General features: G+C 37.1%; 1 protein-coding gene across 8 annotated transcripts in view; it reads left to right on the top strand.

The window, feature by feature from the left end:
• UBE3D (ubiquitin protein ligase E3D) overlaps window positions 1-18,051 on the top strand; it is a 188,048-nt gene that overhangs the window by 25,685 nt on the left and 144,312 nt on the right. For 7 of the 8 annotated variants that reach the window (XR_011568393.1, XR_011568392.1, XM_070795779.1 and 4 more), the window contains 4 exons: window positions 974-1,205; window positions 6,842-6,911; window positions 15,187-15,256; window positions 16,557-16,665. Coding sequence is in view for 6 of the 8 variants with exons in the window: in XM_070795779.1 (XP_070651880.1) it covers window positions 974-1,205; window positions 6,842-6,911; window positions 15,187-15,256; window positions 16,557-16,665 (481 nt within the window). In the remaining 2 variants the exon portion in view is untranslated. The remainder of the gene's footprint in view (window positions 1-973; window positions 1,206-6,841; window positions 6,912-15,186; window positions 15,257-16,556; window positions 16,666-18,051) is intronic. The other variant, XM_070795782.1, reaches the window with a different exon arrangement.

The following is an 18,051-nucleotide window of genomic DNA, read 5'->3' as shown; positions in this document are numbered from 1 at the left end:
GGGTGATTTGAAATTTAAGGCATGGTGACGAAATGAAAGTCAACATCCCTGAAACAATATTTGTCACAGATTTTAGACCAAGGACTTATATTCTTAATGCAGAATATACTTGTACAGCTTAATAAGAACATAGTAATACCTCACCGGAAAACAGCCATTGATCATAATTTACAGAAAAGATACAGTGGTGAATAAATATAAAAGCTGGTTCAATCTCACCAGTAATTAAAGAATTGCCAATTATAGCAGTTTTGAAAATATTTTTATTTTCACCCATTACATAGAAAAATGATAATATTCAGTTCTGGAAAAGGTAAGTGGAAGAATTATAGATTGGAATAGCCTTTCTGGAGAGCACTTTGTCCATAGGGGAATTGGATTTAAAAATATGTGTATCATTTGTGCTTATACTCTCCCACTTAAAAGATTTCTTTCCCAAGAAAATAGTCAGATGTGTATACAGATTTTCTAAAAAGACTGTTCATCATAATAATTGTTATGTTGTTAATAATGCAACACTCAAAACCCAAATATCTAACAGTGAGGGAATGACCTAAAAAGTTTTGGCATACCTGTGGAATAGAATAGAGTCATTAAGTAGTCTGATATAGTTTAAAAAAAAAAAAAGCAGCAATGCAAGCAGGATACAGTTTGTGTATTTCCTTTGCTCTCAGACGGTGTGCATATGTGTACAGCTGTCTCTCTTGAAAGGCTGGCAAGGAGATAAACAATCATGTAAAAAAGCAGTTACCTGTCCTTGAGTGGTAAGGAAAAGATGGATTTTATTTGCTTTATACCTCTCTGTATTTTCACAATTGTCTATATTGAGTATATATTACTGTTGTCATCAAGGGGAAAAATAACACTGCAAGCAATACGGTTAATGAGTTTCTTTCATCTTGTATGCTGATTTAATTTTGAGATCACAGTTCCATTTTGTTCTGTAAACCATGATCTTTCCTCTTTCCGCTAGGATGCTCCTGAGAGTGCTCCCCCTGCCAGGCGATAACTGGGGCGCTCTGGTTGACGAGTGGTGTTGTCATCCTGACCCCTTTGCTAATAAGCCACTTCATCCACGAGAGAATGACTGTTTCACCGGAGACTGTTTCTACCTGGTGAATTTAAAGAGTGATTTGTGGCAGCCAAGACCTGAAGGAGCTCCAGTGGAGACACACCATCTTTCTTCTGAGAACCATCTAAAATTGGTAAAATATCTTTTAAAATAAATGCTTATTTAGAGATGGGTTTAGAAACTGGTTTCTCCAGTCTTTTCTTCATTCAGGGCATGTGAAACAGGCAGTCCTAAAGGCCAAAATCTTTGATTTTTCAACTGCTTCTATCAAGCCCTGCTCTTTTGATATATAGAAAGGGCTTGTACAGGCCTTAAACCAAAATAGTCACAGGGGCTGGAGGAAGAAGGGAAAGAGGCTTCTTTGTGCGTAGATTTGGGAATGTTAGTGTTTTACAAACCAAAGTGCCCTATTTCCTTGCTTTTAGGACAGTATTCCATAATCCATGTGCATTTTATCCTCAGAGTCTGATTTAAATGGAAATTGTTCTTTGGTTGTAGGATATCTACTGTCCTGTGAGGTCCAGGTATTTCCCTGTGTCTTTCTGTAGTCTAGACTTCTGCGGGTGTCGTACGAGCGAATGCCATCAAGCAACAGAGGAAGTGCAGAAGTGTGGAAAGTAAGCTCAGGCCATAGGCTCCATGTTGATGCCTGACAAGTGAGATCAGGTGCTCCTGCTCTCAAAGTTGCTGGAGGGAGAAGGCTGTTTCCTCTCACTGCAGAGAGCAAGTGGTTTACCTTATTTTAAAAGAAAATCAATGGCATTGACTCGGCCCTTGTGAGAAATCGTTCCCCGGATGGCAGGTCAATACAGATGTGATTTAAAATGTTAAGAAAATCATTGCCAGAGAACCTTCCTTTTAACATCTGATTATTGGTGGGAACCAAGGCATTGTGTGTTAAATTTCATTTAGAGCTCCTGTAAATTTTATAGTAAGAACTAGACCACTCTAGGATATATGCAGCAGTCCAGAAGATCTTAGTTTGTCAGCTAGTTTATAGAACTGTTTCATAATTCAAGAAGGCAATGGCACCCCACTCCAGTACTGTTGCCTGGAAAATCCCATGGACGGAGGAGCCTGGTAGGCTGCAGTCCATGGGGTCGCACAGAGTCGGACACGACTGAAGTGACTTAGCAGCAGTAGCAGCAGCATAATTCGAGGGAGATTAAGCAAGTTTGACAAATGTTGAGGTTATCAGTTTAAATTATGTAAGTGTCTCAACTTTCACCATAAAGACAAGTCCCTTTAACTTTAGGTTCCATTTAAAATCATAATACTTGACTCTCTCTCCCCTCTCTCACCCCAACTCTCTGTAAGTATCTTAAGCTTTCATAAAGTCATAACCGTTTGTATTTCCTTTGATCTCCACTGGTTTTTGGGCTTCCCTGGTGGCTCAGAGGTTAAAGCATCTGCATCCAATGTGGGAGACCTGGGTTCGATCCCTGGGTTGGGAAGATCCCCTGGAGAAGGAAATGGTAACCCACTCCAGTATTCTTGCCTGGAAAATCCCGTGGATGGAGAAGCCTGGTAGAAGCCTGGTAGGCTACAGTCCACGGGGTCGCAGAGAGTCGGACACGACTGAGCGACTTCACCTTCACCACTGCTTTTCAGTGTATGTATGTGTGTCTATTATACAATATATATTAGATGAAGTATATGTATTCTAATATATGCATATATTAGAATACATATATATATATATTAGAATACCTCCATAATTATAGTGCTTTAGCCATCTATAGTTTTCAAAGATACATGGTAAGCACTTAATGTAAATCTGTTATAGTTAATATGGTTGCGGTAAAATTATATTTTAATCTAAATATACAAATGCTTTACTCTTTTACGTATATTTACTTTCATTTTTATGATTAACTATACATTTTAAAAATATTTGGAAGATGTGAGTAGAAGAGAAATGGGGAAAGATTAAATAAACAAAACCATGAGTTTCCCTTTTTAGATGAACTCTGTATTCTATATGAAAACAAGCTCCTCACATTTGCATCTTTATCAGTTATGATGCCACTTACAAGAATTTCTCGTAATTGTGAACAGCCATCCTATGAGTTGTGTCATAGTCACATATTGTGTTTTTTAAGTAACAAGGAGATGATGGGAAATTACTGTCATGACAAGCTACTGTTGACAAGATTGTTTTCAAGTTAGCTTGGATGGAAGTTTCACTTTAATTGCATATTGCAGCAGTTGAAAGAATATGCCTGTGACCAAAATAGTAACATAAATTTGGAGGGACTTCTTACACAGTGCTCTCATGGCTCCTGTGGGAACAAGGCTTCTCTGTGCTGTTGAAAACCTATTTCTCATATCGCCCCGTCTAGCCATCTAGCAGGGTTTTGAAATGTCACATGGTGACACAGCATCCTAATGGTATCTCTTGGGAAACATTTTTTTGGTGAGACAGTATCAAGGGTCCTTAGAATGGAAGCCACACAAAGGAAAGTAAAAATGAGGACAGAAGGCTAATCCACCTCTCGTAGCAGCAGTGCCATCGTGCAGATATATTGATTTAATTAGTCCACAACAATGTCTGTCTTTGATGTTTGCTCTGTAGAGTTCCTACACTGCTAGGCTGCTGCTCTGCACAACTTGCTTGATTATTTCCATGAAGCATAGGTCAAGAAAAATGCACTGCAAAGCAGAGTTTCTCTTTCACAAAATTGAAAGCGTTATAATATGTTAATTTCAAAGATCAAGACTAGTTGAGCTTATCGGACATGAATGATGCATTCTGTGTGTTATCTGAGTATTTGGTAGAAGTAATTTTTTTATCTCTACTTGTAGGAGATTATAAAAACGTATTTTATGAGGAGCCCACGTGGAACAGGAATTTATTTTTAAAATAAATGCTACTGGGACTGGGAACAAGTGAACCTTTATTTTAAAAAAATGTATTTTAACTGTGGGAAAAAATTTTAAGAGATAACTCACCTCAGCATTAGGAATGTATATTTTAATTCTGTTTAAGGCATCCTCTGCAATGAATTACTCAAAGCATATCTCTTGAATTACAAAATTCATAAATGACCAAAAAAAGAGCATAAACAAATGTAAAGTTCAACTCTTACTCCTTTCCTTCAATACCCCTGTGTGTGTAGCATTTTTTTGTGTGCCTCTGTGAATATGGCAGTATACCTTTTCTTTTCAAAAGATATCTATTGAAGATTTCCCTATTCTTAGATCTATTATCTCTTGTGATATTTTTTATGCCTGCCAATGAAATGAAAATTTTGCATCTGATAAGCAGATTGATAAAGGTGGCATCTCAACTTTCAGTAAGATTCATAATATTGTTCTAGACTTAGAAAGTAGCCACACATATGACTTCATCCTATATTTTAAAGAACAAATGAAATTGAACATTGCTATTTTTGCCAGTAAGTATGACTAACAGTTTTACCTTTTTTTTTTTTTCTTTTTTGGTTGTTTGTTTTGTTAAGTTCATGAGGATTTCTTTTTTCTTAAAATAATGTGTTGAACTTTATAAACATTTGCAAATGTAAAAAAATAGAATTATGAACTTCCATCAGTCATCTTGATTCATATAGAATGCTTCATCTACCCCTTTTATTTTTAGTTTTTTGCTCAAGTGCTTTAAAGCAAATTCTAAACATTATGTCAATTCACTCCTATATAGATTATTCTTTTTTGCATGACCACAGTGTCATTTTCACACCAGACAAAATACACAATTATTACTCAGTGACACAATAGCAGGCCTTTAGCATCTGATGGGCATACGATCCTATCACTTCATGGCAAATAAAAGGGGAAGAAGTGGAAACAGTGACAGATTTTATTTTCTTGGGCTCCAAGATCACTGAGGACAGTGAGTGCAACCATGAAATTAAAAAACACTTGCTCCTTGAAAGGAAAGCTATGACAAACCTATACAGTGCATTAAAAAGCAGAGACATCACTTTGCTGACAAAGGTCCATATAGTCAAAGCTTGGTTTTTCCAGTAGTCATGTATGGATGTGAGAGTTAGATCATAAAGAGGGCTGAGCACCAAAGAATTGATGTTTTCGAATTGTGGTGCTGGAGAAGACTCTTGAGAGTCCGTTGGACAGCACAGAGATCAAACTAGTCAATCCTAAAGAGAATCAACCCTGAATATTTATTGGAAGGACTGTTGCTGAAGCTGAAGGTCCAATATTTTGGTCACCTGATGTGAAGAGCCAGCTGATTAGAAAAGGCCCTGATGCTGGGGAAGATTGAAGGCAAGAGGAGAAGGGGACAGCAGAGGATAAGATGGTTAGGTAGCATAATCAACTCAGTGAACACGAACCTGAGCAAACTCGGGGAGATAGTGAAGGACAGGGAAGCCTGGCATGTTGCAGTCTTTGGGGTTGCAGAGTCGGACACAACTTAGCAGCTGAACAACAACAACCAGAATTCCCTGGTGGTCCAGTGGTTAAGAGTCCACCTGGCAATGCAGGGGACACGGGTTCAGTCCCTGGTCTAGGAAGATTTCAGAAGCTGTGAGGCGACTAAGCCTCTGCACCTAGAGCCTGTGCTCTACCAAGAGAAGCCACCACAATGAGAAGCCCACACACCTCAAGAAGAGAAGGCCCATGCGTAGCAATGAAGATTCAGCACAGCCAAAATAAATAAATAAAAATTTAAAACAAACTGTAAAAAAAACAGTACCTCATGCATTCAATTGTGTGAATTTTGATTCAAAAAACCTGACACTAGATGATACTTCTAACAGAATTGGTAAAATCTGTATAATGGAGGACAAAGGAGCCTGGCGTGGTGCCATCCATGGGGTGGCAAAGAATCAGACATGACTCAGCAACTGAGCAACAACACCTTTTGACCACCTTCACCCATTTTTGCCCATCCCTGCAACCTCTAATAGCCACAGATCTGTTCTCTGTGTTTAAAAGTTTAGTCTTTTGTTTTCTTAATAATTAGAAAGAATTATTCTAATAATTCTAGAATTATTCTAGAAAAACTGCCTGCTGTTTTAATCTGTATCCCTATTGATAAAGTTGGATTTTTTAAGTTTAACAATGTTCCAGGAATTTGTTCTAGCACACTGTCTCTGTCTTTTCAGGTATAGTACATATATTAAATGGAAAAATAGAATTATATGAGTGGGTTAAGTATTTTTAATTTCTCGTGGTGGTTATGAATTATAGATTACTTTTACATAAGTTGCCCTGGACTGGGAGTCAGAATAATATGAGTTCAAGTTCTCATTCTTCTGTTTTCTAAACATATGAGTTGGGGCAAGTCACCTACCTTTCTACCTTTGTTGCCTGCCTATTTTATTCTAATTCCCCTGGAGGAGGGCACGACAACCCACTCCAGTTTTCTTGCCTGGAGAATCCCTTGAACAGAGGAGCCTGGCAGGCTGGCAGGCTGTAGTTCACAGGGTCGCAGAGTCAGACACAACTGAAGTGACTTAGAACGCACCCATACGCATTCTAATCAAGAATATTGAGGTGCTTTTTAGAATTTTTAAGATGCTTCTTGTTCAAATTACTTGGCACATGTAGATTATAAGGAAGTGATTTGGTTTGGAATAATTGTTCTGTTCATTATTTTGTCTCTAGACTTGAAAAAGAAAGATCTCTGTGCATGTGGTTTATGCATACAAGCTAAGTGTATTCCCAGTATTTAGTAGATGGCAAAATAAAATGTAAAGTTCAATGTATACTCGAGAGATCATGTTAAAATTATATATTCCTTTTAAGAAAAGCTGAATGACATTTAAATGACATTTTTCTATTCTACAGAAACCAAAGGCAAATACCAAAGTAATTTGTAAGCGTTGCAAGGTAATGTTGGGAGAGACTGTGTCATCAGGTAAGAATTTCATAATACAAAAAAGCCCAAATGACTGCCTTCTTGTTATGTATAAAAAAAAAAACAAAACAGGGGATTTTATGGGACATATATATGAAAGAGATGACTAATACATGTTATAGAATTGAGAATTGATGCTTTTAAAAATAGAAATCAACTAATATATCATCCAATATGCCAAGAAGTTTGTGTATTTTGACCTTGATAAGTACATCGTAATGAGTCTTAAGTATTCAGAATTTGGGTCGTTTCAATATTGTATATCTTCTTTTAGATAAAAAGTAGTGTAAAGTTTGTTTCTCAAAGAAGGTGGAAGCTTTTTTTTTAAATACAACTCCTCAGTCAGAGGAATTGGTTACCAGGGATAATGGAGGAGATGCTTTTCTTGGTTGTTGTCTGCCTTAGGGCTGTGTTTTGAGGCTTGGGAATGGGGAGGGGGTGGGGGGGTACACAGAAGTTGTTGAAATGGAAGAAGACACATTCTGAGTTGTATCCTCTGTTCCTTGTTCTTTTTCCCAGTAGTGTTAATTATATTTTGTGTAAAATCTGTGTTATGCCACTATAAAGTTTAATAATGAAAATCCTGATAATTAAAATTCATCACTCTTTATAGATGTGGTTTAAAAATGTCTAGAGAGCTCCAGCACATGTTAGCTTCATGGGTGAAGAATAAGTGTTTTTAATATAATTAATTAGAAGATGTGATTTAAGTGAAACTGCCATCCTCAAGGGAAAGCAGATGGTGGCATTTTTTGTTTGTTTTTTAAGATCATCAGACTCTCATAAGTAGTCACTTGCTCAGAGTGAACAGAAAAGGAATCATGAGTAGCAGTATAGCGTGCCACCCTCAATGTCATTTTTGGAGAATGAAAGCAAGTCCCTTAGCAACAGTTTAGAAAATCTTAAGGCTTCCAGCTAAATAAGGTGAATTGACTTTTTTCATGCTTTTCTCTCCTCCCTGAAGCCCAGTTAAAAAGTCAGTTAAGGAATTTAAAAAAAAAAAAAAAAAGGACATCCATGGAGGCAAAAGAGAAGTGGAGAGGAGACAACAGTGATGTGAACCGGAGGTATAAGCAGACGTCTTTGGAAGCTGTAAAGCTGAGAGCGGGGTGGGAACACACTTGGCTGTGTGGAGGAGGCTGCAGCCATGGTGTCTGCAGAAGACTGATCATCTTATCACGAGGGAGCCAGAACTCAGCTGTGGAATCCCAGAAATGGACAGAATTGAGAGATAGCAGTTATCACGGACAAGGGGCTGAAAGCAGGAAGTTTTAATTCAAAGTTTGTGTAGGAGCCGTTAGATTCCTGAGACTCTTTCTCTCTTTGCAACTTGCTTGTACATTAACGGTAGGAGATTGGAGCAGCCTTTCTTGGAATAATGGAAGTGGACTAACCAGAGAAAAGATCTGCAGACACTGATTCTTAGGGATCATTCAGCAACAACAACAAAAATGAGCTTATATTCAGCCATTCTACTGTCAACAAGCCTTATAACCACCCAAGAGCTTTCTCTTAGCATTTTATTACTTTACATTTAAATATGAACAGATTGCTGAGAATCAATAAATGTTAAAGACAGTCCAAAGCAAATAAATAATCAAGTGCACGGGGCAGGGGCATTGAAAAGAAACAAATTATGTATAAAACAGAAAAAAAAAAAAAAATCTCTTAAAAAACCATAATAAATGTCCTTGGAGAAATGAAATAATACTGCCTCTACAATTCAGAGAATGTCACATTAAAGATGTAATAGCTTAAAAAAAAAAACTAACCAAAAGAAGATAAAATTAAGGAATTATTTCAGAAATCAGGATCAAAAGACAGAGATTGAAAATTGGAAAGGAAATTAAAAAGAAAAAAGATCATGTAAGTTTCCTAAGGATAGGTATATTGTCTATCTCATTTATCACAATGAGTTTAGCCCTTAGAACAATATTTGACATCTAGTGGGTACCCAGTAAATATTTGTTGAATGAGTGAATGAAATGAGCCTTTTAGGACATCCAGCACCTAGCTGAAAATTCTAGAAAGAGAATAGAAACAACAAGGTGTGGGAAATCCATCATAACAAATAAAATATAAATAATATATTTATAATATATTATATATATATAAAATATTATATATATAAAAAATAACAAAAATCCATCAAGAACAAAAATACTAAAAACACACTAAAAAGATATTTCCTAGAACGAGGACTTATGGGCCCCAGCTGAAAACTGAAAGTATACACTAACTGTCTTAAACAATTAATGAAGGATGATGAGGAAGCTGCTTAAAGCCACATCACAGAGTAATCTCTGAACACCAAGGACGAAGCTTCTAGAGAGCAAAAAGCAGGTAATGTACAAAGGATTAGGAATTAGAATGGCACTGAACTTCTTAACAGCAGCATTGAAAGCTAGAAGATGATGAAAAATGCCCTCATAATTTAGAAGGAAAAAGATTTTCAACCCAAAATTCAGCAGATAGTCAAGCGTGAAGATTATAAATACATTTTTGGAGCTATAGGGCCTAAAAACATGGACCTCAAAGTTATATTTTCCTTAGGGAATCTACCATAGGGTTATGCATCAGCAAAAGTAGGAACTGAACCTCAAAAGAAAAAATGTGGGATTTGGGGAGCAGATTATTCAACACAGGAGAATGAGTTAAGGAATCCCACTGGGAGGGGTGTACAGCAGGCCCAGAGAATAACAGTCTGGATTGAAGCAAGCACAGAGAAGATTGTAAAAGAAAGATTTTTTTCAGTTATACACCGAAACTGATAGTCATTGAATTGTTTGACCACATATAACAAATAATCTGGAGATAAGCCATTTTGTCATATGGGCAAAGTTAGCTAAACGTGTTTGGAAAACAAAACACATGAAAAAGCAAGCAGTTATGCACTGTGGGAAACAGAAGATTGAACAAAAAAGGAGCAATCCCGGGGTATGATTATGGTTACAATCATGTGAACACTGAATAGCAATTTAACCAAAAACCTTTATGATGTGATACCTAAGTATATTAGGAGGTCATTGTATGTGAGCGTGTGTCAGGGGGTAATGTAAGAAAACGTTACCCACATCTACTCTAAAAGTAAATTAGTGGATCCCCAGTGGAGCTCCCCAGGTGGCACAGTGGTAAAGAACCTGCCTGTCAATGCAGGAGACGCAAGAGACTCGAGTTTGATCCCTGGGTCAGGAAGGTCCCCTGGAGTAAGAAATGATAACCTGCTCCAATATTCTTGCCTGGAAAATTCCACTGATGGAGGAGCCTGGCAGACTACAGTCCATGGGGTCCCAAAGAGTTGGACGTGACTGAGCGACTGAGCACACCCATAGTTTCAAAAATGGTGGCATAAAGAGAATGCATAGTTCCCCTCTGAAGGAATCAAGTACAGAACTGTACAAGTTCAGAAGAACAGCTATTAGAAAATAACCGAAATGAAGCAATGATTTGAGAAATGTTCCGTTATCAAAAACTGCTACTGCTTTGGGCTAAAATGGCAAATTTGTGGCTTTTTTGCTTGAGGTCATTGCCATATTTTCCCTAGCCCCTGAATTTGGGAAGGAGAAAAAACACAGCTTTATTATTTATAGGTGGTTAAACATTTGGTTCAGGGTAGGCAAAGGAGAAAGTAGAAATTTAAGAGGGGATATTTTGAAAGCAAGAATGTCCTGGAAGGGCTGAGCTAGCATAGCTCTGACTGATTGCTAAACTCTACATACATACAATAGATGCCAAGGAGTCCATTAGGAACTGAAAGCTTAGAGAGACGTGAACATTTATTGTGCCTTTGGTTCATTCCTTAGTCCATATACAATTTGGGTAGCTGAAGGTGGAAGCCTTAGTGGTTTGAAGTATTTGAGAAGAACCTTGCCCTAGATTTGCTGATAGCCAAACTATGTAGAGATAGCAAATACTCTCTAGGGAGTCAAGCTAAGCAAAAGACAACTGAGCATAGACACGGTGACTACATACTGTGGCAAGGCATATTTTGTGGTTTTTTAGTCCAAGCTTATTAATTGACCTATAAACCAACAACCCTTCAAAGGATAAAAGAAAATCCAGAATTACTACAGTTCGATGGACATGAATTTGGGTGAACTCCAGGAGCTGGTGATGGACAGGGAGGCCTGGCGTGCTGCAATTCATGGGGTCGCAAAGAGTCGGACACAACTGAGTGACTGAACTGACTGACTGATTACAATAATATCCTATTTCCTTTTAGAAATTATTAGCCATGCAAAGAAAGAGACAGGAGTGGTTCATACTCAAGGAAAAAGCAGGACTCAACGGATGCTGAAGAAGTACAAATATTAAATTAGCAGGCAAAGATGTCAAAATAACTAATTATAAATATGGCAAAGAATTAAAAAGACAAATTAATAGCAAATCTCAACAAATTAGAAACTTCAGAGAAACACCCAGTTGGTAATTACAGAGCTGAAAAGCACAGTAACTAAAGAAAAATTCACTGGATTAACTAAAACCTCGTATTTGAGATGATAGAAACAAACAAAAATTATTGAAGATAATGAAAGTGTTAGTCACTTAGCTGTGTCCAACTCTGCAAACCCATGAACTGTAGCCTGCGAGGCTCCTCTGTCCATGGAATTCTCCAGGCAAGAATACTGGAGTGGGTTGCCATTCCTTTCTCCAGCGGATCTTCCCGACCCAGGGATCGAACCCAGGTCTCCTGCACTGCAGGCAGACTCTTTACTATCTGAGCTACCAGGGAAGATAGGTGAATAGAAATTAATCAATCCAAAGAACAGGCAGGAAAAAAGTCTCAAAATGAAGAGAATATCAGACTTGTGGAACGATGTTAAGTGTTTTAGTAAATGTGTAAGTGGAGCTTTAGAAGGTGAGGAGAAAAAACATCAGGGAAAAAAATGGGTGAAATGTTGTGAAATTTGGTGAAATATTTTAACTTTTGGATCCAACAACTGCAGTGAATCTCAAGTAGGATAAACACAAAGAACATTTCACCCAGGCATATTGTAGTCAAACTGATAAAAGCAAGAGATGAAGAGAGAATCTTGAAATTCAAAATATTGGGGGAGAAAACAGTAACACCTCTCAATTAATAATTCTATATCCAGTAAAGCACTACCTCAAAACTGAAGGCAAAACAAGGACTTTTTTAATAAATAGGTGGAAATAATGCATTACTAGCAGACAATACTAAGGACAGTTCTTCAGGCTAAGTGAAAGATAAGCAGATGCTAATTGGAATCCACAGGAAGGAATGAAGAGCAAGATAAATGGAAAATATGTAGATTACCACAAAAGCACACTCAACAGAGGTTAGCATAAAATTAAAAACCATCTTTTCCTTGCATTTGCTAGTGCTCTAAAATTAGAATTTTGATATCGAAGACTACACCAAGTGAGAATCTAACAGGTGACTGCACAAAAATATGAGACCCTGAATGACTACATGGCACAGTGAAGGCAAATCACAAGTGAATACAAGCCTGTGAAATTACAGACAAATATCAATCCTTTGAGACTGTAGGAATTTCAGATCTTGAACGTGGTTAGTCTGCTTAGAACTAGACATAATGCCACGGGCCTGGGAAAATCAATTGCAAGTCATCTCTGGAGGAAAATACCTCATTGTGAAAACTTATATTATTCCCACAAAGAATTTCTCAAGTACAGTGTGTACCATACAACCAAACATAAATAGTCACATAAGTAAACTAGACTTCTATCAGTGAGAAATAACAAAAACAGCAAATAGAAACAGACACCTGTTACTAGAATTATCAGATATAAACTGTAAAATGACCGTGCTTACTGTTGCTGCTGCCAAGTTGCTTCAGTCGTGTCCGACTCTGTGCGACCCCATGGACTGCAGCCTACCAGGCTTCTCCGTCCCTGGGATTCTCCAGGCAAGAACACTGGAGTGGGTTGCCCTTTCTCCAATGCATGAAAGTGGAAAGTGAAAGTGAAGTCGCTCAGTCATGTCCGACTCTTAGCGACCCCATGGACTGCAGCCTACCAGGCTCCTCCATCCATGGGATTTTCTGGGCAACAGTACTGGAGTGGGGTGCCATTGCCTTCTCCCATGCTTACTGTATTTAACAGCATAAAAGACAGGTTTGAAATAATCAAAGGGTAAAGGCAACTAAAACAGTAAGCATATTTGGAGAAGATCTGCAACAGAATTTCTTAAAAATATAATTGAAATTTAAAACTCAGTGGGTAGCTTAACAGCAGATTAAGCACAGCATGGAGCAAGAATTAGTGAACAGAAGATAGATGAGAAGAAAAATCTGTAATTCAGCACAGAGAGACAAGAAGGTAAAAAATACAGGAGAAAGGGTAAGAGACATAAAACGCAGAGGAGATCTAATGCATGTTTGATCGTGCTTCTAGAAGAAAGAAATAGACTAGAGCATAGTATTTACAGAGAGAATTGCTGAGGATTTTGCAAAAGTGACGAAGAACTACAATTTGTAGTCTGAAGTCCAGTGAATTCTAAGTGTATGAGGCCCAAATGAGAGAAATACATAGAAGTATATAGCTAGATACGTCACAGTGATACTGAGGGAAAATTAAAAAAATGGAAAACGAAAAATTCTAAAGTAACAAAGGAAAAAGACATTACCTTCAAAGGGACAGCAGAAATAGAGATCTGAAGACAGGAGAATGATAGTGTGCACAAAGGTTAAAAACTGTTAACCTAGGATTTTATATCAGGAGAAAATGTCCAAATACGAAAGAATCAAGACAAGGATAAATATATTCTCTGTCAAGCAAAAACTAGGATAATTCAATTCTAGTGATTTGGTTTCTTATGAAAAGAAATTTTACCAGTATATTAAGCAAAAGAAATGACTCCAGAAAGAGGGTCTAAGTTCTTGAAGGATTGGTCAAGAAAGTGGCCAATATGTTGGTGACACTAAGTGAATGTTAATTTTGTAAATTAGTACTACCTTGTGGGATTAAAATTGTGGAATTAAACTATAGTTTCGACAACAACTGGGACAAAAGGATCACTTTAGAATGTTAAAAAGTTCAATTCTGCATCTAATAGCATGATTTTAAATAGTAAAGTGAAAAATTGAACTTCAAGGGGAAATACATAAAGTCATCATAATGATTCAAAAAAAATAATCCTGTTTTTTTTTGCCTTTTTCTGTGTGTTGCCTTGAGCAGTTGTAAACGTTTACAGAAGATCTACAAGGAACAATTTTTCATCTTATTAAAACAATTAAAAATTTGTTGGCACACCACTTTTAATGACTATAAAATTCTGTTGCTGAAATATATAGATGTTTATTTAATTCAACCATCCTCAATTTTTAGAAATTTAATTTTGTAGTATTTTCTATTAATATTATTGTAAGCACCTTAATAGATAAACGTTTACAGATATCTGTGAGTATTTCTTTGAGATAAGGCATTTAATTATGGTGTTAAAAATGTATGCATATTTTTTTTTCACTTTGATTTTCTCAACCAATTCTCAGCCAAAATGTATATATATTTTTAATGCCTTCACCAAGTGGCTTTCCAAAAATCTGTTATTTGCAATCCTGACAGCAGGAGGAGAATAAGTGTAACTGTTTCTCCATATCATCATTGCTGCTACAATTTATTTTTCAAAAACATTTTTCTATTTGATACTAAAAATATTTCATTTTAATTTCCATTTCATTACTAGTGAGTGAACATTTTTCATGGATTTTTTAAAAAAATCAAAAATGGTTATGTTTATGTTCATTTCTGTTAAACATTTAGTTTAAATTTTTCTGTAAATGAAGTAATCTGATAACCAGATTTGGTAAAAATTGGATATTAATACACTCATTGAGATTCTGGGTATATATTAATGTAAGGTTCACAGCTTCTGTGCTTGGGCTTTAGAATACTACGATTAAAGAGGCTTTTTCAGTGACTCCTAGGACTGTGGCTACTCTACAGAAATGAGGAAACCAAAAGACTGAGTTTTAGATGAGTGGACTATGGTTGTGATGTGCCTAGTTTTTATAACAATGCATATTTGTGAACAGAGTCTTGCTGCACCAGACTCATCTAGGGCATGCTCTTCTGAAACAACACTGAGCTATCTGAAGTCTCAGGGCTGTCATTTATAGTTTCATCAATCTTTGTCTTCTGAAGCTAAGTCACTTTTAGAAAAGTTTTACTGAATATTCATTGTACCAGTATATCAGATATTTATTTTGAAATGTCATAATTTGAGACCAACATGCCCACAATAGAAATACTAATTGTGGAGCTTTTTAACATTCTTATTTTTTGTTTCTAGAAACCACTAAGTTTTATATGACGGAGATAATTATTCTGCCATCTGAAAGAAATTTTCCCATCATACCAAGGTACAAATAGCAAATTGTTTGTTCTGTAATTTCACATGTAAAGAAAGATGGAAACAATTGATTATTTAGGAATTCATTTTTATTTTTGTTTGCTTGGAAAGGAAAAATGAAAGCCTTTGGAAGGGCTTTTAGGTAGTACAATGAAAGCACAGATATGAAAGATTTGAAGATTTATTTATGGTTTGTTTACATAATGATATAAACAAGTGTGCTCTTATAAATCTAGTTCTGAAATTTTTTTGTGCCCTTTCTATGTGCTAGATAGCCAAGGTCTTATAATCATCCATAGGTTTTTGAGTAATTATTTCTGGTTTTAGTTTAACTTACTTGCAACGTGGGTTAGTTTTCAAATGACTTCTGTGTTTTTAAAAGGAATATTGCATATCCACTAAATTCATTAGTATTTCTTTTCTTTGAATCTTTTTAGTTTTGCAAACGAAAGTTAACTGTAGCGTGTCTTTCAGTTCATTTATTGATGTCTAAAAATTATGGCCCTCTGACTATAACCTTGAACTGCGTCTTCTTATAAATACTTTGATTATGCATCTCAGATCTGACGCTCTGAGGGGAAGCAAATCGAAAACATTGGACATAATACTGTCTAATGTTTGGAAGGAAATTTCTCATCTTCTTTTATAACCTAGTTATTCACTGTTTAATTTACCACAGCTTAAATGGAATATTGACTAATCTAACAGTGTATTTTTTTAATTTCATGTAGGAAATACTTAGGTTAGGCTTCCCTGGTGACTCAGATGGTAAAGAATCTGCCTGCAATGCAGGAGACCTGGGTTCAATCCCTGGGTCAGGAAGATCCCCTGGAGAAGGGAATGGCTACCCACTCCAGTATTCTTGCCTGGAGAATCCCATGGACAGAGTAGCCTGGCAGGCTACAGTCCATGGGGTCACAAAGAGTCGGACACAACTGAGCAAGTAATACTTCTTACTTTTCACGTAGATAGGTTGGGGTGGAAAATGTATTAATGATTGAAGAATAGGGTATAGAAAGACTGGCTCAAGAACTTCTCTGGCGGTTCAGTGATTAGGACTTCATGCTTCTACTTCAGGGAACATGGGTTTGATCCCTGTTTGGGGAACTAAGATCTCACAAAGACGGGTACAAATACCAAATACGTTAAAAATAGATTAAAATGAGCGCAGATTGTGAGGGAATGGGCAGCATACAGAAAAATCTGGCATGCAGCCACCTCTGCTTCTTCGGTACCCTGTCGGTATTTGGGGCTCTTCTTGTTAGTTATTATGAGAGGCTCATTATGAAAATTGGTTTCTGTTCAAACAGGTCTCAGTTTGTACAGAGCGTTCTCGCCCAGTGTGTGGTGGAACTCTCCTCTGCTAGAAGCACTTTTAGATTCACTATTCAAGGTCATGATGACAAAGTGTACATTCTGGTAAGAAGTGATTTTTGCCCAGTTTTTTGTAGCCTACTAGTTCAGGGGCTCAGAAGTTCTTTGGGTTTTGTTATTCTTAATTCTCAGGTCTAGAAAATAAGTGATCAAAATTTTTAAAATTTTAATGTCAGCTTAATTCACAAATCAAGTGCCTTTAATTGAATAACAAATGATTTACCTGCTACTGTGTAGAAATCCCATGCACAGAGGAGCCTGGTGGGCTGTAGTCATGGGTTCGCAAAAAGAGCTGGACGTGACTTAGCGACTAAACAACAACAGTAATGTGCTAGGTACTAGGAATTCACAGAGAAATAAAACCTAATTCCTGTTCTGGAGAAGCTCATGCCACAAAATAAAGTTTTTCTGCTTTCAGTTTTTAATGGCTTTGTCAGTGTAACACAATTCTCTTTTTCACTTTTTACCTCTTTATTTGATACTCTTATGCTTAAAATATGTTCTATTGATCTTGCTTTTATCATTTTGTGTGTGTGTGTGTGTGTGTGTGTGTGGTAAGAACACCTAACGTAATCTACCCTCTTTACAGATTTTTGTACTATAAAAATATTATTTTATATGTTATATTCCAGCGTTGTTAATTATAGGCACAATGTTGTACAGCAAGTCTCTGGAACTTACTCATCTTTCCCAGCCATAACCTTATACGCTTTGATTAGCCACTCCCTGTTTCTCCCTCCCTCCAGCACCTGGCAACCACCATTCTACTCTCCACCTCTATGAGTCCAGTCAGTTCAGTTCAGTCACTCAGTCATGTCCGACTCTTTGCGACCCCATGAATCGCAGCACGCCAGGCCTCCCTGTCCATCACCAACTCCCGGAGTTCACTCAGACTCATGTCCATCGAGTCAGTGATGCCATCCAGCCATCTCATCCTCTGTTGTCCCCTTCTCCTCCTGTCCCCAATCCCTTGCACCATCAGAGTTAGACTATTGTAAATTCTTCATGTAAATGGAATCATGCAGTATTATCCTGCTGTGTCTTATTTTATTTATCATAATGTCCTCAGGGTTCATTTGTATTGTCACATATTACAAGATTTCCTTCTTTTTAAATGCTACTATTCCACTGGGTGTGTATAGCGCATTTTCTTAATCCATACATCGTTGGTGGGCATTTACATTGCTTCTGCATCTTAGCTATTGTAAACAGTGCTGCAGTGAATATGGAAGTGCAGAGATGTCTTCAGGATCCTGATTTCAACACTTTGATGTTTGAGAAGTAGTGGCAAGTTTTGGAGAAGAGGCTTCACAGCTAGCAGAATCATCCCCTACATAAAACACAGGCGTCTAATACTAAACTGCAGAAAAGAGTTTAGGACATTATGTAAAAATCCAAGACTGCGGGCCCAAGTCTCTTGTCTGCCTCCAC

Source organism: Bos indicus, chromosome 9 (genome assembly GCF_029378745.1).
Source record: "Bos indicus isolate NIAB-ARS_2022 breed Sahiwal x Tharparkar chromosome 9, NIAB-ARS_B.indTharparkar_mat_pri_1.0, whole genome shotgun sequence".
NCBI classification, from domain to species: Eukaryota; Metazoa; Chordata; class Mammalia; order Artiodactyla; family Bovidae; genus Bos; species Bos indicus.
Note: the sequence above shows the minus strand (reverse complement) of the source record. Positions and strands in the feature narration are given on the sequence as shown.